General features: G+C 39.2%; 2 protein-coding genes across 3 annotated transcripts; both read left to right on the top strand.

Moving 5' to 3' along the window:
- Nucleotides 1-4,026: 4,026 nt before the first annotated feature.
- On the top strand, nucleotides 4,027-12,232 carry si:ch211-142k18.1 (uncharacterized). Its single transcript, XM_020638894.3, has 3 exons — nucleotides 4,027-4,215; nucleotides 10,016-10,569; nucleotides 11,933-12,232. The coding sequence occupies exons 2-3, from the start codon at nucleotides 10,022-10,024 to the stop codon at nucleotides 12,069-12,071; spliced, it is 687 nt and encodes a 228-aa protein (XP_020494550.1). The 5' UTR covers nucleotides 4,027-4,215; nucleotides 10,016-10,021; the 3' UTR covers nucleotides 12,072-12,232.
- Nucleotides 12,233-13,677: 1,445 nt separating this feature from the next.
- chrna2b (cholinergic receptor, nicotinic, alpha 2b (neuronal)) lies at nucleotides 13,678-24,394 on the top strand. 2 transcript variants are annotated; one of them, XM_065963625.1, is made up of 6 exons: nucleotides 13,678-14,421; nucleotides 17,873-18,042; nucleotides 18,883-18,927; nucleotides 19,108-19,217; nucleotides 20,442-21,603; nucleotides 22,651-24,394. In XM_065963625.1, the coding sequence occupies exons 1-6, from the start codon at nucleotides 14,355-14,357 to the stop codon at nucleotides 22,774-22,776; spliced, it is 1,680 nt and encodes a 559-aa protein (XP_065819697.1). In that variant the 5' UTR covers nucleotides 13,678-14,354; the 3' UTR covers nucleotides 22,777-24,394. The 2 variants fall into 2 exon arrangements, with proteins under 2 accessions (XP_065819697.1, XP_020494520.1); XM_020638864.3 differs by having other exon boundaries at nucleotides 13,680-14,421; nucleotides 17,891-18,042.
- Nucleotides 24,395-24,429: the final 35 nt, after the last annotated feature.

The following is a 24,429-nucleotide window of genomic DNA, read 5'->3' as shown; positions in this document are numbered from 1 at the left end:
TTACTTTTTCTTTCTCTTATAGTATTTATTTATGATTGTTGCAGTTATTATGAGAGGATGAAGATTTTAAAAAGCAGGCATGGTCAAATAGAAATGGTCTGCACTTTAAATCAACTTGCACGCACACTTTCTATGGATTGGATAACCATCACATGTCCAGCTCTTGATCAAGCAATAGCCTTAAGCGACATACGTTGACTAAAACATAAAACCTTTGGCCTGTAATTTATGGAAATATACCTATAAGCTGGTTTGCACACCGTAATAAATTTCACGAAGAAAGACGAGCAACGTAAATCCCCAGGTGTTTACGTCATGATAATGGGCATGTGCAGGAACAATGAAGAAGTAAGCACGTTTAATTGGTCACACGGCGCAATTTTTTTTCCCATGAATCAGTTCTTGAAAAGTTTCAAACTAACCCCTCTGCACCCAGTTCAACATGTTTTAAACTCCCTGAGGTGTTTTATTTTACATTTTGATTCGTCTCGGCTTTTAAAATAATAATAATGGGAGTAAAGTGGGCTTTAAGTTACCATGGAGATATAACAGTGTTGGATTAAATCATTTAACAAGGATACTTAATGATACAGAGTATTGAATAAAAACTGTCATAAATAGAAATGAGTCAATGTCTCCTAAAGAGATTCACTACAGTTTGTTATCATATTTATCAGCCTGTTTAAAGGTTTAAAGGATATCGAGTTCTTCCTCTTCAGAAAAACATCCTCTCTCATTTATGGAGGACTTATTATTTCTTCCTGTAGTAGTTCAAACTCTTATCACTAATATTGTAAAAAAAAAATGTCTTGCCCACGTAATGAAAGCTGCTGCATTTCATTTAACATTCATGGCATAAGTCAAGGATATTGCGGTCAGTTATGTGACATAGTTTATACTGAGAATGAAAAACAGCTCCCATACGGAGCCTTAAGGTAGAGCGAGGCTTTTTGGTCATGCTACATGCTTGTCCAAACAAAGTTGAAGGCTTTTAACACACTGCAATGTTTGACAATGACCATCTGGCCCCGAGCAGCATGAGGGGAACATGTGGCTGAAAGGTGCTATCATCAAGTCCTTTTCAAGAATAACAAAATGAACATAAACTGCGCAGAAAAAAAAACATGTTTGGAGGTTTTCGCAACATCAACAAAAAAAATATTTTGAATTTGTTTGTGTGTATTTTTTTGTAAACATTTTTGCTTTTAAGGTGCACTATGTAGATTTTGCAGTGAAATTTTAAAGTTGGAGAAGTGAAACACTTCTATGCTATATTTTCTGAACTAAATATGCAAAATGAAAAAATTGGAAAAAATTGGTCCCTGGAACACTGTTTGGAGCTAAAAAGCTACCAGGATAGTTACAGTTTCACTGTTGCGGGCCCCCCAATATAAAATCTCACGTAACAAATTTTCCTCTGAGGACAGTTTGTTTATAGAGCTATGAACATATACAACAGAATCTGTACATTTCTCTACCAAAACTCCATGGTGCACCTTTACACTAATGATTTTTGATAAAGTAGGTTTATCTGTTTCTTTTAATGAGAGCTTTAAAAGAAACTTTAAAACAAAAGTTGTGGCATCTAAAATGTTTGTTTAGTGTAGAATATAACCAACTCGTCTTAACCTTCCTAAATATGTCTAACCACTTTTTTTAATCACTAAAGATGAAGTTGCATGAACTGATGAGTATAGGTGATATGCATTTTTAAACATGTGTATCAGCACATGAATGCAGGGATTCCTCAAATCAATATAAGAAGTGTACTGTGTTGTGATTTTTTTTGTTTTGCTTTAAAGCTAAATTAACCTCTTTAACTCCTACTCTGTTTTACTTTATTCAAAAAATGAAGAAAAGTTGTGATGACACTGAAAATCCTTTCCCGCTGAGTTCTCCATGTCACCTCATAAAGGGTCAAAAACAACCAAATAAGTAAACATTTCTTTTCACCACAAAAGCTCTGACACTGCACTGATACATGACTCTATCAGATGTCTGATTATCCATGAAGTAAAATGTGTTTAATCCTCTTCCTAGATAAATTCAACGGTGCCAGAGACCTGCCAATGTTGCTGATTGGAGGTCGATAAAAAGTCATGGATTTCTACAACCTCCCTTTAAATTCAGCCTCTGGTGACACATTGTTCTGCAGCAGGTATCATGAATCATTCTACTCAAATCTGATCTGGATTACTGGTTGCCATCAGCAGCTGTCATGGATATGTACCTCCAAGATTAAGAGGTGTATTTATTTATGTATTCTCCTCAGTGAACCTACTTGCCTGTGGCACTACGAGGTGTTGGCACTACGAGACATTGCTTTCTAGCAGTCTGCATTAAAGCGATGAGAACGTGTGTGAAGGGAGGCTGAGAGGAAATAAAAACATCTTATTTATAAGCAATTCTTAAACGCATAGTATGTAACATCCGCCGCCAGGGCTCTCTCAATCAAAACAATAACAAAAGCTGACGTTGAGGCTTTGGGACTCTCAAAGCTCCTCCCTCCCACCCGGTGAAAACGAACTCCGTGTCGACCGTATTCGATACAAACGGCTGAAACTGACCTGAGAAAGACGATATGTTCACTTACGATGTATCCAAGTATAATTTACAAAAATCACAGCAGCTCATACGGGAACAGTACAGCAGCTTTTAGCAGCAGCTCATGCTTCCTTATGCAGCGGTCTTTGATATAACATCTGGTGTTTCCTTGGCAACGATAAACATTTCGTGTCTGTCATGGCGGCTCATCATGGCGGCTGCCGCGTCAGGTCAAGTCCCGTTACAACTGTAAAAATTATAGATTTCTCTGGCTTTGATAACTGTTGGAAATATTTGAAGTAATGTAAGTACTCAACTAAAAAAATATATAACATAGGCTTAGTCAATTTTTTATTAATTTAGATATTTGAATGTAAACATTGTCATAACATTCTGCATATTATACCTTTAAATGCACTCGGTTGTAGCAACAAAACAAACATGGCTTGGTCATTAGATGGCAAACTGTGCCATCTCTATTTGATTTTAAATAGTAAGCATTGTCTTTTATCCCTTTGTGAAAGTGGTAACAGCTGTTCGCGTAGCTCCTGGGAAGGTCGACTCTTCAACTGTGAGTGAAAGTTGCAAAAACATGCAGTCAGAGAAACACTTTGTACATTTTTCAAATACAAAATCAGAAACCTTATCAAAAGACAACGATGTTGAACAGATTGTTTATGTGCCTTTTTTTGCACATTTTGCAACCATAGCATGTTTACATGTTGGTTACTATGGTTACAACGAATCTACAGAATGGAAAGGTTTAATTAAGGCTTCACGTAACTACTTCTAAAGACTCAGAGAAAGAAAGATTATTACAAACTTATTGATTAGATGTCTAAAACAGAAACCTTACTTTCTACCTCTTTGATTGAAGATGCAGTACTATTCCTCACTTGGCACTAAATGTTGTTGTTGAGTTAAAATTGTGCCCTACAGAATGTCCAACCAAACAATCTTGTTAAGTAATGATTACTCGTTTTTTTTGAATGAAGTAAAAACTACACCACAGTACTTACAAAAATGTTTTAAGAAAACATTTCAACACTTCAAACCAACCGTAGCACTCAACTCTGCAGAGTGTCATTAATCTGTCATTACTTGCCGCCCTAGTTTTCAAAATCATAACATATGTTCAGGAAAGCAGCTTGGTGTTTTTTCTAACCACATTTCACACTGCCTAAGTACACACTTCAGACGTATTTCAATAGGACCATTCCTTAGATAAAGAAGAAATGTACATCCAGCATGGTCATGAAGACATTTCCCTCTATACTATAGAAACCCTTACATTTCCTCTGTCCCCCTACCAGAGCCCACAGACAGATGTGAAGTAAATTACGCCCCCTCTTCACCCCTCCTTCTGCCAGCCCCTCTTTCCACTGAAAAGAAAGAAATCATTCACTTTCAGTCTTTTTTTTTTTTCACCCTCCTCCCCTCTCTTCCCCCTCCCTGCAGAAAACAGGGGCACACAGACAGACACACTCTGCAGCCAAACCCTAATTGTGTGTGCATGTGTGTGCATTTCTTCCCCCTGACATTAAGAAGGAAAGCGAGTGAGTATTCTTTCTCTGAGCTTGTGAATGGCTGTCCTGAGCTGTTTGAGACGTTTTGCCTGACTGAAAAGTGGAGGTGGAGGTGAATTAAGCTGTGGAGAATCACAGGATTTTGGTAAGTTTGGGTTTTTGATTTATTAAACTTGGTGGATAATGGGAGGATGGACTTTTTTTCTGCAGGAACTTCACTGTTTTAAGTGGAAAAATATGACTTAAATATACAAGTTAATATAAGACCACCACAGATAATTACCCTATAGATAACCTTCATCTATGACAGATGGTGTTCATGAGCATGTCGACATATGTGTGAATATGCGTAGGTGTGGGTGTGTGTGTGTGCAAACACTCCTGTACTTGTCTCTCTAATTACTATGCTGCCAAGTATGTTTCCACCTTACATGATTACCTTCGAGGCCCATGAACCTGCAAGGCCTCTCTGTGCTCTTCTGACTTATTGCCAAGGACCTAGTTGTCATAGCAACACAGAAGCAGTTGAGTGTTGTGACACCTGTGCAACACACCTGTTCAGGCTTTGACAAGAGGGGCCAGAGGGGCTGAGTGTCGGATACACAGAACGTACTCAGATTAGCTCCGAGCAACAGCTAAAGATGTGAGCGAGGATCTAATTCACAACCACAGGGCTGGAAAAACTAACATTTTGTTAAAAACAAAATGTGTAAATGTTAATGTAACGCTCAAAACCATGTTGTTCTGTTAATATCACTATTTAATATTAATTCTAATGATCTCAAAGTGGAAATAAATACTAAAACACCCAATAAATGTAGTTTAAAGAGGTCACCTTGGGCTTACACACTTTTGTGAGGGTTCTTCCTATATATTTCTTATACAGCTTTTTAGCCCAAAAAATTCATTGATAGGCTGAGAAAGCTGTCTGCAAATGTATTAATAATCAGTTCTGTATCGTTTTTCAATCAAGCTGCAAATATAATTCATAATTTCTTCAACTTAAGCATATTTTAAGTGTCATTGTACAACCTTGTGCAAACCTGAAATTGTCTCAGCTATGTTACAGCATTGTTCTGGAGGTCTAGTTTACAACATGAATATTAGAATAAATCTGATTTATAATTCAGTTGTGCATAAAACAACTGATCCCTGTTAATCACACTGCTGTCACGAGAAGCACTACTATGAGTACACTTCATTATGTTCTCATTTTGAAGATGGCAAACAAGAACTTAACTACCTGAATGTTCCTCTGATCTGATTGGTCATGAACTGATTTTACTAGTGCAGGAGAGCGTCTTGCTATTTTCAGCCCAAAGAAAAGTCAGCTTATAAAAGACACTTCACAATGACAGCTCCTTCACAGTGAGGCCAAGAAAGGGCAAAACGGGCCACAGAGCGTCTCAAACTCACACACTGTTTCAACGAAAGCAGAAGACGCCAGTGGGTGAGATTGTGCAGATATTCTCCAAAGGCAACTTCTGCCAGTCTGTGACATAAAGAGGAGCATGTGTGGCTTCAGTTAGAGACTGAATTAATGTCACTACAATGTCCTTTGACTTGTGCCTTTTACTGCAGCAGAGGGGAGTGAACACAGAGACAGTAAAGCTCTATTTTGAGATGGATTACATCTCCATTTGGCTGTCTGTTGTCATTAAGCTGAAACTGTTGTCACTCCACGCCATAAGGTTTTGATTTATAAAAGTCCAAACGAGCTCGGAGCAGTACAAAGTTTTGAACATGCAGTTGTGCAGCTATTAAGGACATTCAAATGTCTTTGAAGAGACATTAAAGTCTATTCTCGAGTCCCCTAATATCAGGTTACAGTTAATTCACCTAAAAGTGTGTTTTCTAAATCTTATTCCACAAAAAATTGACTTTTATAAAGGTTTGCTTTAATATTTGGTCACTTACATTTCATCAACATTGATTAGTTACAGGAAATGAGCAGATATCGATTATAGGATGTGAATGCTCACAAGTGAATCATATCTGTAACAAACCTTTTTTGTTAACAATAACGTGTCGCATCTAGAGAAAGTCATGTGATCTATCTATGTCAGTCTGTTCAAATGTATTGTCAGTCAAAAGAAATAAGCAAACTTATCACTCTGACATCAGGATTGCAAAGCTCCTGGATTGTGTCTGGATTGGTTTGAAGGTTTCTTTAAACGTCTCTTGTTTCAGCTGCTGTAACATATGTGAGGTCATTGTTAAAACGAATCAGAAACAGACAGAGAGAGACAGAGAGAGACAGACAGACAGACAGACAGACAGACAGACAGACAGACAGACAGACAGACAGACAGACAGACAGACAATCAGAAGCCAAGAGTTGGTTGTTTTTTTTCCAGTTAAGGACAGACCACAACTCATCTTAAAATAAATAGACAATTTTACGGTGTCCGCTCTATTGAGCATGACTTGGCATTCAGTCCGTGCTTCTCCACAAAAACATGGCGATAGGTGCACGTCAACAAAATCTAATGCTCACTTCAGCTAGGAGAGGTTGAAGTAAGAAAAAACGGCTGCTGTAAAACCCTAAACCAAATGTGCTCTGACAGCAGAAAAAGCTCTGCAATTATTCCACTCAGATGTTTAAATACATAACCAGATGCAGAGGAGAGAGGCAGAAATAGCAAAAGTCTGCAGTTTAATAAAGTGACACTTTTGGCTGTTAAAGTAGCTGTTAAACACATGAAAGGGACAAACAAACCCTTCACCAAACTGTGTCACTTGTGAAAAAAAAAAACATTCACATATGAGCTTACAGATGCAACGCAAAAGTTCCCCCCTCTCTGTTTTCTCAGGTGTTGTGAGGATTTACGAGGGGAATAGATGTTGAGAAAGAACTCCAGGACACTGCTGTTTACCAAAAACCAACACAAACACTGCTGTACGTCATTTTACAGCGAGAGACACAATTCATACCATTGCTTATTGGTGTCCCAGTAACAGAGTGTGAGGCCCCTCTACAGCTTCTGAACACAACACAGGCAACCCACAACTTTGTGACACATTTTTACAGAGATGGTGTTCGAAAACAATCCAATTCAAAGGCAGAGTTTAGAGATTTTTGTCATGTAGAGTTACAAACTAAATGTTTATGCTTATTATTTAAACATGAATTAACACTTAAAGTTGACATGCAAATACCACAGATCCTTACTTTGTTTAGATGAGTTAAAACAACTTCAATATGTTTAAGAAACATCATTTTGAGTATTAAAGTGTCTATAAAAATCCATCAAATTTTCATCATATTGGGATCTTAAAAGTTAAGTTGCTCATTTTGGATTTTATTGAATGTGACGACAGGATTGAAGTCTGAATGGCCTTGATGGGAATTTGTATAACATTAAATCAAGTAGATGGTGAAAAACAACGCTATAATTACAATGGGGTTAGTTTCTGTATAACAGGAGTAACTCAATTTCTCACAAATGTGTTCAGTTGCTCTTCAAGCTTTTAAATAATCAAAGCAGGTCATCGCAGACCTGCAATCATACTAACTCCATTATTACTGCTGGATTCTTCTTTAAAGGTCACATATTATGCAAAATTCACTTTACCATGGTGTGTCCTTTGTCTGTCTACAAAACCCCCAATTATGAAAATAGAAATAGAGGGGTTTATAATGCTGAACTACAGGAACAGAGTGGATTTTTAGAAAGAAACTTCACAGACATGTTTTGGGGAGCCCTGAGACTTATTTGAACTTGTTTAAAAGGAGAATAATATGTGACCTTTAAATATTTACAACATTTCTCACCATATATAATGTGCCGGTGACATATTTGTCAAGTTCAACAAAAAGGTAAATGTTAGCTGATAAACCATGTGTTGGTTTGAATTGATCTCAGCAAAAATATGCAATGTGACATTCAGGGTGTCACATTTTGAGCCACAATAACATTAAAGATTGAAATAGAATCTATTTCTATATTACTGAAAGGTACAGAGTGACGCAGAGAGTGACGACTGGGAAACGTATACAATAAACGTCGAAAGGTCACGAGACAAGTCTAGATCCCCATTATGCGTTTACGTCTTCAAGGGCAGCATAGGCATAAAACTCTCCACATTTCTGTTTGATTGAAATCAAACAACAAACAAATGGAGACACTTAGTACCATGGGAAACATTCAGATGAGACTTTTAACTGTGCTAATGTATCTCATAATCAGCCTGTGTTTGTCTTGACTCACAGCTGGAGTGTGTTTAAATGAACGTGTTTATGTCTGAACGTGTTTATGTCTTTGACTTGAAAAGGTGATGGTGGACAAATGAGGGCCCTCACTAAATATTCACTCAGCGTGCCAAAGTTCTGCAGAGATATTGACTTATTGTTACAGATGTTTTTTTTTTTTAACATGAATTCACTCTCTTTTTCATTTTAGCATTGTGCATTTTGAACCAAGGGCCAGTACAGATATTGAGTGAATAATTTACTTTTTTATAACTTGTATGCCATGTAGGCTTAATCAGGATTATAAAACATGCATTTCATTAAAAACCCAAGTTTACAGAGGATCTGCTTACAGCATTACCTCAAAATGTGCAAATTTTGCAATGGCAGTAGGAAATCTCCCTAAGGGGGCCCCATCTTATGGCACTCACTCTCAATGCCCTGCTAAGCGTTGCATACCTTATTGCTGTGAAACCAACATTTTTCAATGAAGGAAAATTAAGAGGAATTGTCCGTCTGGGGGTGAAAAAAGAAAGAGGAAAAAAAATAATGAACACTGGCAGGAGGGGCCTCCAAATTTTTGCCTAGGGCCCCAACAGACCCTAGAATCGCCCCTGCAAGTTTACATATATATTTGTTATATAAGAAGATTGACTACCACATCTGTCTGTAAGCTAAAATGAAGAGCAAATTAAACAAAATCAAACTTCATGCCACCACTGGATGAGTCAGGGCACTAGTTGGGCAGACCAACTCAAAAGAAAGTGGCCCCTGCTTGCTAAACTAACACTCTTTCAAGCATGTCATGTTCTGCTGATGGGTCAAGTGAAGGACAGGAACTGAACTTTCACCCAGGTTCAAGTCACAACTTCTAAACGGCTACAATCTTTCCTACATTGTTCTCATCCACAGTGACAGACACTGCTTCATAGGATGAAAAAAGTATTTGAGACCGACTAATCCTAGAAACAACAGAAATAACATAAGATATTGCTGGAAGTTCCTGTCTGATCTGACCGTCTCTTAATTGTCTTAAAAGCAAGAACAGATTGTTTCTGTTGAGATTAACTCATAAACAGACAACACAGTGTGCCGCTCTCTCTCATTAGAAGTCAATATAGATTTCCCACTGACAATATCTTTCTCACTCCCTCAGCTATAAATATGGATTTTCTTAAACACAATCAAAATCACAGTGATGTGAAACATGGGTGATTGGTGAGTGAACACATCTCTCACAGTATTGTACATTTTTTCAGAGAAATATCTTCAAATTAATACCAGTAGGATATGGTAAAAGAAAAGGACACTGTTGTGACTTCTTCAAGTAATAGGCTCAGACAAAATGTATATCCTGCCGCTGTGACTGAGACGAACCTTAAAGAACATATGTCAGTCAGTGTGAATCAAACTCACCCTCGGTAAGAACACACAAGCAGAGCAAAGACATGCTTAGGAAACATATATCTGACACTCATGCTCTAATGAAATGGACAAACGGCACATAGATTAAGTTAATTCCATAAATAGTGTTTTGTGCCTTTCTTTTGGAGGGGCAGGAGGTCGCGTTGGGGTGGCAGGCCACCACTCCAAATGAATGGTGGGGGAATTACTGAGAGTTGTATTAATCTTTTAATCTCACTTTTGGCAAAGTGAAGCCAAAATGTCAGACAACCTTTTGAGGTTCCTTTTCACCTGCTGACTGAATACAATGAAGCTTTTTTTTATAACCACTCACCTCATCTTACTCCAGGTTACCATGGGATGTTGTTGGACACCCTTCATCCTGGCCTGGTTTTCAATAGCAACCCCCACGCTCTGCCAAAGTGGAGATTGGGGTTCGGGCTTTGACATCTCCCCTGAGGTAACGGCCAGCAATGACACATCGCAGGCAGCAGGTGATGAGCCTGTGAGGATGAGAAACAACCAGGACTGGATCACATCAGCTGCTTTCTCACCATCACCATCACCCTCACCTTCAACTACACTGCAGTACGAGCATCAACCGGATAAGTGCTCGGTGTACTTCAACACTGATCCAGCTGTAGCTCGAAGGCTCAAGGCCCAGAAAGAGCATCTGGCCTATCTGCAGGCCATCCAGCACGGAAACAAGGCAGTGATGGAGAACCTGGAGCAGTTTGTTGGGGCAGAGCTGGGAGATCAGAACTACGAAGACGTGATAAAGGAGAATATCATCGGCATACAAGAGGACCAGAAGAGCTGCCACGAGGTGGTAGAGAAAGCTGAAGAAGATCTAGAAAAACAGCTGGAGGGGGAGGAGTCAGGGGCTCTCTCAGGCATGCAGAAGTGAGTGAAATATACCAGTTATACCAGGTTTGAAATATAAAGTGAGCAACCTAAGAAAGATCAAAGGCCTACGAAATAAGTTCAATACACCCAATCAATGTATTTTTCTTCCTTGGCTTCTCTTACCCTTACAACCAGGACCCTGTTAATGGGCAGCTCAGGTTTAAACTTGACACCTCACAAAAAGGAGAGGGGTCTTTGCAGCCTACAACTAAATGCAATCATGGAAAGGTCTGTAAGCAGCAAAGTGCCAATTCTTACAAAAAGCAAATATGGTCAGTATGAAGACCACATATTCTAGGCTCAAAACACAGCTGCTTCATGCAGGAAGGTGTTATTATGGCGACCATGACAACTTAAGATCGATTCCTGATGTAGTGAAACCAACTTCAGAACAAACATTTAAATGAAACTATTTTAATTGGTCATTAGCCTTAATTTTGTCACTTATAAGCACATCTAGTATGACGGTTTACTGCCTCAATGTGTCTTTGTTTTACAATGTTTGTAAAAAGCACAATGAATATCTTCTCCTACAAAGAAAAATCAGGAAATGTTCAGAGGAAATCCAAACTGTCTTGTTCTCTTTCTGTCTCACAGTACGCTTAGCTCCATGACAAAGACAACTTATTGGTCAGTTGTGCTTTTATACAATTTGATGTCTCATCCTAAATAAAACTTTCTCCAGAGGAGATAAGATGTGACTGACTATGCAGTGTCACTCTGTCAGAAGTGATCATGTCATAGCCCTGAAAACCCGGGGTTAAACATGAAGTTACCTCACAGGCCTCAGCACTTCAATTGTTTATGACTTACATAAACACACCATTATGGTAATAGAAAGAGCAGAATTGTGAGTGAAGATCTTGACTGATGGCAGAAATGGGCAATTTCATAGCATGGGAAGAAAAACTGCCATCTCATCCAGTATTTCGTAATATATGCACACGTCAATCAAAAGAAAATGAGAAAACAAATAACCCTGCATCATGTTTCTGCATGGATGCCTAAGGTTGTTTCAAGGCTTACATTTAGTTCTCTTTTTGCAAACAAATGTGTGGTCATTATTTAGAGAAATCAGAAACTAAATCCCCAAAACATGTGTCCCTAACTCAATATTTGTAGTTTTTTTTTCTTTTTAGCATTTTATATAAATTTTCTTCTACTTTACACAAACTTTTCCATTACATAACTATCTTTAACAACAACCATATGTGCCCCCTCCAACACCCAGATCCTGTTGATATGTTTAACATTGTAGTCTCTTCTTTTACTCACCTGTGTCTCTCTCTTCACATCTGTCCTTTTCTTCCCGCCTGTCACTCACGCCACCTGGACCTGGATTGTTCGTTTTCTCGAGAAGAATCCGAGAGGAGTCCTTGGCCTTTGACGACATGCTCCGTGCTGCAGCAGACATCGCCAACAGGCTGGAGGTCTCATCGCAGGCCCTGCATGCTGTGTTCACCAAGCAGCTGAAAGACATCGCAAAAATACACCGCTAAGAAATACTTCAAAAGACTTTGTGCCCTGCTCACGACATCATACAACAAGTGGGGGATGTTTGGTGTCCTGTGTGACACCTATGTTAGCACTTTGGGCTACATGTTGTTATGTATGAAAGGTGCTGTATAAATAAAGCTGAGTTATGTTAAAACAACATTAACCTTCCCACAATTTTCTATTTAAATTCAAATCCATTGTGTCAGGGTAAACCATAACATCAACAAGGTTCAGTGGTACAGGAATGTCAATCTGTGAAAGATTAGAGAATATAGCAGGAAATAAAAGGTATATGCTCCATTTAACTGCAGGGATGACCTAGAAACCCCATAAAATAGCATTTTTCCAAGCACTATTTCAGGAGTTTGGTGAGGTCAAATGTGGAAACAGTTTGTGGTGCAGGTTTAAGCCAAGTTGAGAGTTTATGGATCAACTAGATTGGCCTTCAGAGAGCAAACAAAATGACTCTGTTAGTCTCTTCCAGAAGAGCTGTGCATCGACCATCTGGTTCTGGGGTGAGGATGGGGGCCAGGTTACACTGAGGATAAATGGTGTTTTCTAATGAAGATTTGTTTTTCACACACATACACAAAAACAACAAGAAAGCGAAGGGCAATGTTGTACTTTTTTTTTTTTTTTAGGAAAACTTTATTAAAAGTTGATAAATTAAAAAAAGAAAATGTAGGCTATAAACAATGAGGCAATTCCTATAAACACAGATATCTTTTTTGATCATTCGTAATTGAGAAATTAATTTTCTCAATTTCGTCCCTACCCTATTGAAATTTTGCGTGCAAGGTGTTTCTTGATGACCCTTATGAAGGACACAAGTCCAAACGCTTTGGTCTAATTGGTTAATAAAGTTGATCTTCATACTACAAGTGTTGCTGGAGCATAATGACCACTTCAAGCCTTTCACCTTGAAAGTCGGTGAAGTTTTGCTGGAAAATCCCACTCTGCTTCTTCAGTGATTTAAAAATGAACACATGTATACATGCGGCAGCAAATATTTATTTTTGGAATGGATTAATCTGTTGATTATTTGCATCCTTAATCAATGAATAGAGGTTTCTATAAAATGTCATGAAGTTGTTAAATGAATGCCTTCCCAGTACTGGGAATTGTCTGATAATTATAATGTATGATATAAATTATGTTTATCAAGTGAACAGCAACAAACCCTAAGTTAGGCTTTGAAAGTTATGGATAGAGGATATTAAGGAAATTTAAGATCGCAGGTTTTTTTTCCAGATGTTTCCATGCTATCACATCTTCAATATTTTAGTGAAAGTAAAACTTTTCAAAGTAATGTTTTCGCCTAGTCTGCCCTCTAGCTGTTTCCCATAAAAATATCCCTCGTGCGTTTGTTCAGCAGTGTCACATATTTACACATCCTTTATTAATAAACGAACAAACAAGAAAGAGTATGAGGACAGCCATTACTCTTTTGTATCAACTGTGAGCTAATTAATTATGGATGGAAAACTTCACTTGTATGAAATGTACAACTTTTCGACAGGAATTCGGTGTGTGTGTGTGTGTGTGTGTGTGTGTGTGTGCGTGAGTGTGAGTGTGTGAAGGAGAGAGAGAGACTGAGAGAGAGAGGAGTGGAGGAGGGACTGTTCTACCAGATGAAGGACGCAAAGAATTCAGACGTGTGCCGGCTGCTCAAAGTGGATGATGCTGTTTCGCGGACCTAACAGACCCGCGTGCGTGACAATTAACAATGCTTTTTTTTTTTTTTATTGTTGTCAATATTATCGGGAGGAACTCATATGAAATTCAATGTGTATTTCAAAGTCGTAGATTAAGTTACTAATGACGCGTAAATTCTCAGCACCGTGCGTAAAGAAGTTGATATTTTATTGATAAAAAAAAAAAAAAGCGACAAAACGGGATTTTTTTTCTGTTATTTGGATTTTTTTTTCAACATTGTTTATCTAGGGCAGTGCATCAGTGGCTGCTCCCTGATTCAGCACCGGGTGATGGACAGCTCACCGGCTACGCACGAGGACAGGCTCGCGGAGCACACCTTCCGATGCTAAAGCTTGGGGCACGAGACAGTAAAGTTAACGAACCAGAGTCTCGCCATACTTACTCTCCGCCCACATATATACACGCAGCTGTAGTAAAAGTGGTGCTGAAGTTTTTCCTGATATGCCTCCCAGCTGCGAAGATGACAGAGTTTGCTCACACATCAAGATCTCGAGGTAACGTTTTGGCATCGTGCGGAAACCACTCGGTGCTCTCCGGTGAAGTTGGACTTGGTACGGCCAGAGGAAAAAATGGGACAAAACCACCTGTTCTCTGTCAGGAGCGCTGCTCTCTGTTTGCTGCTCTTATGTCGGTCAGGTAAGCGCATTTCTAAAACATTTGCACCTGGCTAAAACTTTATGATAATATTCCTAATACTTATTATTTTTGTTTTTTGCAAAAAGAAATGCAAAAAAAAACATTACAGCTCGAAATCAACTCTTGTGCTCCAAGATTTCCTCTTAGAAACCCTCTGGGGTCACTTAATATTTCAGAGAAAATATATGACGATGATATAAATATACAAATTAAAGAGTCATGCACTTCACAAGAAAAAAAAATGGTCTCCAAAGTAGTGTGGGATAGGTATCTAAACCAGTGGTTCCCAACCTTTTTTTCTTGGAGCCATCCGTAATGTATTTGAGAAAAGCTGAGCCCCCCCCAGGACCCACACGAAAAAGAGTTACATTGCTTTCAATGATGAACATAAGTATTAATAGTTTTCATTGGTCCAATCCTATCAGAATATGCCTACAAACTTATTCAAGGTTAAACCATGTGTGGACATATTGATGGAACCATTGCCTAAGACGACGATAGTTCAATTCACTTTAGGATAAACAGTAGAAGTCTGATCATTACTATTGTTATAACAGGAGCTTCTTTATGGGCAGATTTGAGTTTTCTCCTCACTCAAATGCAACATGGATTGTGTGCATATACATGGTAACATATACTTGACATAGGTGCACTACCAAAGACGCTTCTCTGTCCCCTACATCCATCTTGACACGCTTCAGCAATAGGATGTGAAAGTGCTTGATCTGGTGCCAACCTGCTTCTCATTATGACACTGACAGGGTCCAGATATCCATATCTTGACTCCAGCTTTTTTTAGTCAACACGCGCAGAACTGTCGCATGTTGATTTTTTAAGTGAACTTTTTACTCTTCAGTATTGGACAGCCCAATTTCACAAAAGGGCCTCTGGCCTGAAAAGCTGCTGACTCCATCGTCCAAACTGGTCAGTGTTTGATACACCTCGCCAAGGAGCTTGGCTATGATCCAACATCCATGGCCCAGCATGCTTGCTGAGGGAGGTTTCATCTCATTTGAGTCTCTGCTGGCAAGAACCTTTGATCTATGGCACCCAAGAGCCTTTTTTCCGAGCTCCACATCTGGTACTTCCCAGGTGGATGGCCAGATGAACACATACCACCCTGACTGTCAGAACAGATAAGACGTCTCTGGTGCCTGCCTGTTTGCCAGAATGAAATTAGTGCATAATGGCAGGGGATGAGTCCAAGTGAACCTTGGGTAAATTAGCTCTGAATTCTTACAATTATCTACATCTAGTACCTCTTTACCAATGCAAAAACAATTACATCTTGCAAAATGAAATCCAAAGACCACATTTTTAGGATAATTGTATTACAAAGTCATGTTGCATGTTACATATTTGTCCAACCTTTCTCAGGAAAGACCCTCAAGCCAAATAATTAGCATTTGCAATAAATCATTTCAGCAGATTTGCATGGACTGACTCCCTCAGGTTAGCACCATGAAACATTTAAGCCCCTCGCCTGGTTATCAACCACCAGTTATTTATACTTGTCAATGAGGTCGTCAGAACTCCAATTCACCCATGGATAGGTATTGATGTGGCCTTGGGTAAGAGACCATGACAGCTGCCAAGTGCAGGTGGTCCAAGGTCTCGTTTTAAGGTCCTTGATGAAAGCATGGTTCATTGGGTTGCATTATTCCCTCAATCTGTCACCCAGAGATCCTTAGGGAGTGGGTAATAATGGCATGTACACCTAATGTCATCTCAATGGATATTTTAAATATCCATTGAAGAATGACGTTTTAAAATGTATAAATGTTTGTTTAGCCAAAAGACTTGGCTAGGACCAGCTGCCAGACACATTTTGAAATAGAAAACAAACCATAGAGATTATTAGCTCTTTGCAAAGCCAAGTGAGCGTTTCCTTCTTCTGCCATCTTTATTCTGAGCTTACTTAAACAGCTGCCTATCTTGTGTCAAATTGATCTTGCAGACATGAGAGTGCTGGTATAAATATTTTCACTTTGTTTGAGCATAAAGTGATACCTTTATTTCCAAAGTTGTCAAAGAAACTTCATTTGAATTCATTTCTAATGAAGGTCAATATGTACTGTAAGAAATGAAATCTGGTAGATGTTTACTCGTGTCATTGTATACAATGACAAGAGTGGGTAACAAATAATACAGGTATTAAAAAGAAATGTGAGAGGTAGTTCAAACTTGATGCTCTTACATAATAGTACATAATTTGCCAACCAAAATGCTATTTTTTATGTTTAGATGACCCACTCATAAAACATCCAGGTCCTTATTTTTTTGTGACAGAACTGTGGGAACATTATTATGTAATTATGCCAAAATAAGTAGATCGTGTTGATCCTCACATCTTTTAAACACCCAAATTCAAAAAGCTAGGGGTGTAAATTTGCAATGCAAACACAAACTATTTCACTCTCTGCTTAGTGAAATCTGCTAGTTGATTTTTTTTTATGCATGACTTGTAAAGGAGTGACAGACAGCTCGACAATAAACACCCGTCACTGGTGAGAAATTAGCTCACCTCCACTTAACACAAGCAAGTAATGATGTGTGTAATTGACTCTGACTGCATTGATGAAGGTAGAAGCAGTAATCCCCAAGGGATGGGATTCCTGTCAATATCCATGCTTTTCATTCTGCTGAAAAGTAACAGTCAGAGCCTGAGTGAGCCTGTTCGCAAATCTGTCTAGACTTCATGTTCAAATTCTATTTGATTCCGCATAAATGAATATGAAACCAAATATTTGTAATAATAAGACTATAGAGTTAAATAGATTGAATGTTGCCTTGCAGGGAGGAGAGACTCTCCCTCAGTCTGCCTCACTCTGCTCAGCTTGGGAGATTTTAGCAGACGACCCACTCAGGGAGCTCAGATCAAGAGATCAGAAGATCAGCAAAGACTCAATAAGTCAGTAAGACTTAAGGAAGAAAAGTCTTGGATGTTTAGAGTGTTCTTCTGTGCTAAAACTTGATAGTTTAAAACTCTAAGTGTCTCTCCTGACAGCTACACAAAATAGTATGCCAGCCTGATTTACTACAGTTTGTTAAGTGGGGATTAGGATTTCCCAGTTTTACTGTGCTCCTGCTCTATCCTATAATATTCATTTTCTATGAGACTCATTATCTTTGCGAATAACTACTAAATGTTAATCAAAGTACAACTATCCTAATGGTTATGATGTCAAAACAGCAAAGTATTAAAACACTTTCTTTGGCGTTATTACAGTCATATATATTTTTTTAAGTATGTTATGTGGTAACAGAACAGACAGCTTGAAGATAAAACTCATTGATATTTTAACAGCATATTTACTTTTTTAAAAAGGCAGGACTGGAATGTGTTCAATGTTGAATAAAGGTGACTCATTTATTCCATTTCCCTGATATTGTGTGTGTCCTCTGTAAATGTTTAACATATAATTGAGAGAAGTGCCTTTATTAATTACAGAAATTAATGGCTACACAGGTCTTTGTCAAGAGAAGTCCCACTACCACTCTGAGGATGATCTCTTCAAGACCCTGTTCGCTGGCTACAACAAGTGGTCCAGACCTGTGCCCAACATCTCGGACGTGGTCATTGTCAAGTTTGGACTCTCCATTGCCCAGCTTATTGATGTGGTGAGTCGTCTCGCATTGACTGTTTACAGCACGTTTGTCCGATTCATTTAGTACATCAAGACTATAGAGGAGGTATACTTAAATACACATATTTTGGATAATGCATATATCCTGGATCGGGTCTATGTCATTCTAAAAGTCTAAATAACGATATGATACATTGATATATATTAGCCCTGAAAGAAATTCATTCATCTATTATCAATACCACTATCTCCCGTTTGGAGTCGTGGGGGGGGGCTGGAGCCGATCCCAGCTGCCATTGGGCGAGAGATGGGGTACACCCCAGACTGTTGGCCAGTCAATCACACTCCACACTCACATTCGGTATTCTAAAGTGAAATTGACATGTCTTGGGTTGTCCATGAGCAAAAACCTCATTTAGGTCAGACTGAGTCAATGTGAGTCAGAATGTAGACAACATTTAATGTCATTTCTGAGTTATTAGTCCATCCTAGAGCTTTAATCAGCACGGTTACTGAGTTTGTCTTCCTTATACTTAACCAAAATGTTATGAAGCACATCTTTAACCCTCTGTATGCTGTAACCACGATATATTTAACAGTATGTTTTGGCATTTGACGGTTTAGCAAAACAAACTAAGGAAAAGGGTTTGCGCCCTGTCACAGTTACAGAACACTTCACGTCCATCAAAGTATTGAAGTCAAGTTGCTGCTACCTATATTTGGGTTCACTATAACACCCCCCTCCCCCACACACCCTCAAAATAAATAAAAAAAACAACCCCACATTTCTGAGCACACAGTTGACATATTTTACTCTGTCTGTCTGTCTGTCTGTCTGTCTCTCTTTCTTTCTGTCCGTCTGTCTGTCTGCAAGGATGAGAAGAACCAGATGATGACAACCAATGTGTGGCTAAAGCAGGTCAGAAGCATTCGCTGTTGTCTAGATTTATTATTCATATATTCCATTTGTTTGTGATACAGAGTGGTATGAATACAAAACCCAGCTCTACATGCTCATGGCATATGAGAAACTGAATTATTTAAAAGACAATTAATTAAACAAATCTGGCACTCAAAAACTTTCTGTTTTTTTTCCCAGGAGTGGAATGACTACAAACTAAGCTGGAGACCATCTGACTACGACAACGTGACATCCATCAGAGTACCATCAGAGCTCATATGGGTACCAGACATCGTCCTGTACAACAAGTATGTGAGATATTAGAATAAACACATGCCTGTAACTAACAGAAAATAGCTGCTAGTGTTGTTGTCAAGACCACACTAACCGAGACCAAGACATACCAGAGACTAGAGGGCTCCGAGAACGAGCTAAGACCAAGACATTTAGTGATTCAGACGGAGTCAAGACCAAGGAAGGACGAGACAGAGACCAGACCAAGACCAAGACCTTAAATATCACTGATAAATCATTCTCTTGTGTGAAGCAGGCATGTCACGACTCACTTAGACCCTAACACCAGGAAGGTTGCGGCCGCAACCGGGGAACAAAAATCAAATTATGAATTAATTGAAATAAGTTATTTTAGAGAGGGGAGTTTTCCTTCTAATCACAGTCATGACATGGAAAAATAGCCTGTCTTGACTGGCCTTGATTTAAAATCCGGAGTCTGCCCAGTCTGAGACAAGACTGAGTAAAAATGCTTTAGATAAGACCTAGACCTGCAAAAAGTGGATTTCAAGTATTACAACACTGATAGCACCACCTTCACAAAGCTGACATGCATGGCCACTACTTAAACTTTTCTTGTTATGACTCTAAGATACACTAAAGAAAACAACTACACACAATTATACATAGGTTTAATTTCATGGCCCTTTACAGCATGGCTTATTGCATGAAGATGGTGCCATCTAGTGGATATGATTAAACCTGTTCCAACTAAAATGTGCTTTTTTACATTGGAGGAAATATGTTAAGGTCAATTTGAACATTTCTGTACATGTCTATGTTTTCATTGAAATATTTTTATTAGAAAGTAAAGACCACCTGCATACATTGATTTGGTGATAAGGCTAATGAAGGTGAATTTCTTCTTAATACAGTTCATAGAAATTAAACCTGGTGAGGGGGTGGGATGGTTTGGAGGGACTGATGGATTCCTGCTCCATAGAGCATGTTTTATCACAATCTGTAAGTGAAATTAAAAAAGGTGTGTAACCGATGAAATGATAAAGACTTCTAATTAGGTTTTTCAGCAGGAGCTATTATCCCCATTAAAGGGATGAATGGAGGGGAGATTACTGGAGAAGATTATTGGGAAATCATAACACTTCTTAACTGCATAGTTTAAAAGGGGAAAAATATATATTTCACTATGCAACAGAGGAATATGAACCCCTCACAGTGCAGCATATGATACAGTATCTGCTATGTCAACATCACTTATATGATCATGCCTGCTTTTCCAGCGCTGACGGGGAGTTTGCTGTGACTCACATGACTAAAGCTCATTTATTCCACACTGGTAAAGTTCGCTGGGTTCCTCCTGCCATCTACAAGAGCTCCTGCAGCATCGATGTCACCTTCTTCCCCTTCGATCAGCAGAACTGTAAAATGAAATTTGGCTCCTGGACGTACGACAAGGCCAAGATCGACTTGGAGCGGATCGAAAACACTGTGGACCTGAACAACTACTGGGAGAGCGGGGAGTGGGCCATCATCAATGCTGTGGGAACGTATAATACAAAGAAATATGACTGCTGCCACGAGATCTATCCGGACATCACGTACTTTTTCATCATCAGAAGGCTTCCTTTGTTTTACACCATCAACCTCATCATCCCCTGTTTGCTGATCTCTTGCCTCACCGTTTTGGTTTTCTATCTCCCCTCAGACTGTGGGGAGAAGATCACTCTGTGCATCTCTGTGCTGCTGTCCCTCACTGTCTTCCTCCTCCTCATCACAGAGATCATACCGTCCACATCCCTCGTCATTCCGCTCATCGGCGAGTACCTCCTCTTCACTATGATTTTTGTCACTCTGTCTATCGTCATCACTGTTTTTGTCCTCAATGTGCACCATCGCTCTCCTAGCACTCACAAGATGCCCCGCTGGGTCCACTCCGTGTTCCTGGACATGATCCCGCGCTGGCTGTTCATGCGGCGGCCCGCGCCAGATGGCCGGCGCCGCAGGTTGTTGTTACTCCAGCAGGAAGCGGCAGCAGACCGGCGGCAGCAGGGTCGGATAGTCGGGTACAAATCCCACAACTGCCTCAGCACCTCGGCGAACTGGTTAAGAGATGGGACTATGTCAGAGGACACTGAGAGGAGTAGTTACGAGGATTTAGAGCTGGGAACGCTGACTTCATACTTCTCCTTCAGACCGCCTTCGCCCAGACCTCCGGGGTCAACACCTCCGCCGCAACAAAAAAACCCTCAGAACAGCTTGGGCCGACAGGAGGGGGCAAACAGACAGATAACAGGGGCCAGAGTCAACCCCACTCAGAAGCCAGCTAAAGTAGAGAATACTGTTTCAGAATCAACTTTCCTGCTTTCACCAAGTGTGATAAGAGCTCTGGAAGGCGTGCACTACATAGCAGACCATCTGAGGGCAGAGGATGCAGATTTCAGCGTGAGTATCAATGAAAAACTACATTTAGTATCATCAGAGTGTCACTCCAAAAGATGCATTTCATTAAATCACTGTATTCCTGCAGTGGGTCATAATTGACTTTTTGATCTATCTTCCTGATGTATATGGTTAATATGCATATGTGAATAACAGAGATCAACCTTGTTAAGGCACTGGTAAAATTATTATGTCACAGTGTTCACAACTGCCAGGTGTATGTAAAGTCCTGTTTAAGATTGATTTGATCCGACCATGTCAGTGCATTGACTCACCAGCCCCCTGTGCCCATCTAAATGACACAAGCTTACATTTAAAGGAGCACAGAGGAGGATTCATGGCTAATTCATCTGAGGGTCGTCTTACATAAAGTTAACTAAAACCTTCAACTTCCTGTATCAACAAGTATCTAACTTCTTATCATTGATTAACCTGCCAATTGACCGTTTTGGTCAGAAAATAGTGTAAAAATGTTCTTACATGATGTCTTCTGATAAGTTGTTTTCTTCTACTCACAATCCAAAATCCAGATACATTTAAATAATACATTAGACATCAAAACACAGCAGTGAAACTTCAACTTTAAGTCCCTTATTTTATATCATAGAATGTTTTTCTTCGAAAATGACTTTACCGCCACAGTGATTGTCCATTCTCTGTTGCTGAGAGGCTTATCATTTTAAATGTGACATCATTTAATGATAAAGTGACAAGAATGTGAAAGGGATTACCTGAAGTACCAAGCATCCAGAGATATATTATTTTAAAATTGTAGCTGCTTCTCACCTTTTCTAACCCTTATAACAAGGTTTAGTTTAACTAACTAAGTCAGAAACTAGCCGATGAAGAGCTTAATGGACTGATATTTCCCTCTGGAGTTGCTTTAGACGAAAACAGAATGAAACTAGAGTCAATATTGGACTTGTGTTTGCCAGGTGGCCTAAAACAAAACAACGTTAATGTTAACATATTAATAAGAATGTCACATCTGTAAAATTTAATGCTAACTTTTTTCTTTATTCCCCCTCTGTTGCTCTTACTTCTACACAGGTGAAAGAGGACTGGAAGTATGTTGCCATGGTGATTGACCGCATCTTCCTGTGGATGTTCATTATTGTGTGCCTGCTTGGAACCATTGGTCTCTTTCTCCCCCCTTGGCTAGCTGGCATGATCTAGCCATTATGGGGGGGGGGGGGGGTACATTTTCACCTCTAGTTATTGAATTTTGACCTCCAGAATGTAGCTGAACTCTACTTCCAGACTGGGAATGTGACCTTAGTTTTTGTTAAAAATCTAGGCCTACTCCTCAATAACCCATCACACACAATGTTGTTGTTTTTTCTTCAAATCTATAAAACAAATATCAACAAGTTTATCCTCGGTAGAAAGGCTATTTCATGAAATTCCTAGACTCAGCTGTCCAGATGTGGATCAAATGTGGTTTGTACTAAGCTGCACTTTAAAGCAGCACACCTGAGAGTGCTTTCTCAGTCTCACCTGTCAGGTTAAGTTAAATTGTGTTTGACTTGTGTTCTACTGTTGTTGTCAAGACCACACTAACCGAGAACAAGACATACCAGAGACTAGAGAGCTCCGAGAACGAGATAAGACCAAGACACATTAACGTGCCCAGAGTTTTTTTTAACTTTAAGTTTACCAACAATAGTTAGTTAGTTAAACATGGTAACAATAGCATACTAATGTTAACATGGTAGCATGTCACTGTTTAGTTTCTCTCAAGCACGTTTGTTGGCATAACATGCTAGTTAAAAAAAAAAACGTGGTGTCGATCATATTGGGGGAGGTTTCACGGTAGAGATTTGTTTCCTACTGTGTGGTTTTTCGTTTTAAATGTGTGGTCAGTAAGTGTAGTTAATACATCCATTTGGCATCAGTATCAGCTATATGTTGGAAAATGTTGATGTATTACCAGGAATCAGGGGTGTGATAATGACATCAGCTCCAGGTCCAGATGAGTAACTTGACTTCATTATCAAAGGCTGGAGACGACAGGGGAGAGGGTTTAATTCCAGTCAGACATTAAGCTACTTCAAAATTGTTTTACGCTGCATTCACGTGCTCCTGGCATGCTCGGAGATCGCAGATTCAGAGGTCTTTAGAGTGGTACGACGCAACAACATTAATATAAAATATAAAAATAATAAAAAGTTTAAACAAATGGACAAAGTGTTTGACCAAGCCACCATTTACGATTCATTTTACGTAGCATAATATGACGTAAATTATAACAATTCATCTTTCCAATTAGAGGGAGCCCTCACCTTATTTTCTTCAACTGAAAACCCAATTTTCTATCATTCCTAAGCCACGTGAATGCAGGTGTATATGTATTCTTTTTTTCTATCGACAGTTAGCTAAATGTTCAACTTAGAGTGACTGTACAGGTATGCGTGAGTATGAGTTTACGAAATCTAGCTTTTAACTCGCAAAAGCTAGGGTAGTGCCTACTTCCAACACACATAAAGGCAACTTATAATTGCTTTTATTATGTACTGTATTATTTAAGTTAGGCCCTACTTGCCCAACAGTGATCATCAGCATGCTATGGGTGATACTTTATGAGCACAGTAAAGGGATCCCCACAACCACAGGAGTCTTTTTATGTTTAAATTAAAGTACAACATTTCCATTTCACTCTATTCAGTTTTCGATCATGACTGACAATACAGACCGATAAGGGAACAGGCTTAAATGTCCATTCAGTTAGGGGCCTACACTTTTCTAATGTGTGTTGAAGTGTTATGTCAAATAACGCTGTGTTTTTGTCAGCCTGAGAAACTTTATTCCATGGGGGGGGGGGGGGGTCTT

This window comes from Labrus bergylta, chromosome 15, assembly GCF_963930695.1.
Source record: "Labrus bergylta chromosome 15, fLabBer1.1, whole genome shotgun sequence".
NCBI classification, from domain to species: domain Eukaryota; kingdom Metazoa; phylum Chordata; class Actinopteri; order Labriformes; family Labridae; genus Labrus; species Labrus bergylta.
Note: the sequence above shows the minus strand (reverse complement) of the source record. Positions and strands in the feature narration are given on the sequence as shown.

What these genes read in the sequence shown, in the direction of transcription:
- si:ch211-142k18.1 (XM_020638894.3), top strand. Translation starts at nt 10,022, where the DNA reads ATGGGATGTTGTTGGACACCCTTCATCCTGGCCTGGTTTTCAATAGCA. An exon ending in GCTCTCTCAGGCATGCAGAA is followed by an intron (nt 10,570 to 11,932) that starts GTGAGTGAAATA and finishes TTTCTCGAGAAG; the next exon opens with AATCCGAGAGGAGTCCTTGG.
- chrna2b (XM_065963625.1), top strand. Translation starts at nt 14,355, where the DNA reads ATGGGACAAAACCACCTGTTCTCTGTCAGGAGCGCTGCTCTCTGTTTG. An exon ending in GCTGCTCTTATGTCGGTCAG is followed by an intron (nt 14,422 to 17,872) that starts GTAAGCGCATTT and finishes TATTAATTACAG; the next exon opens with AAATTAATGGCTACACAGGT. An exon ending in CAGAGGATGCAGATTTCAGC is followed by an intron (nt 21,604 to 22,650) that starts GTGAGTATCAAT and finishes ACTTCTACACAG; the next exon opens with GTGAAAGAGGACTGGAAGTA.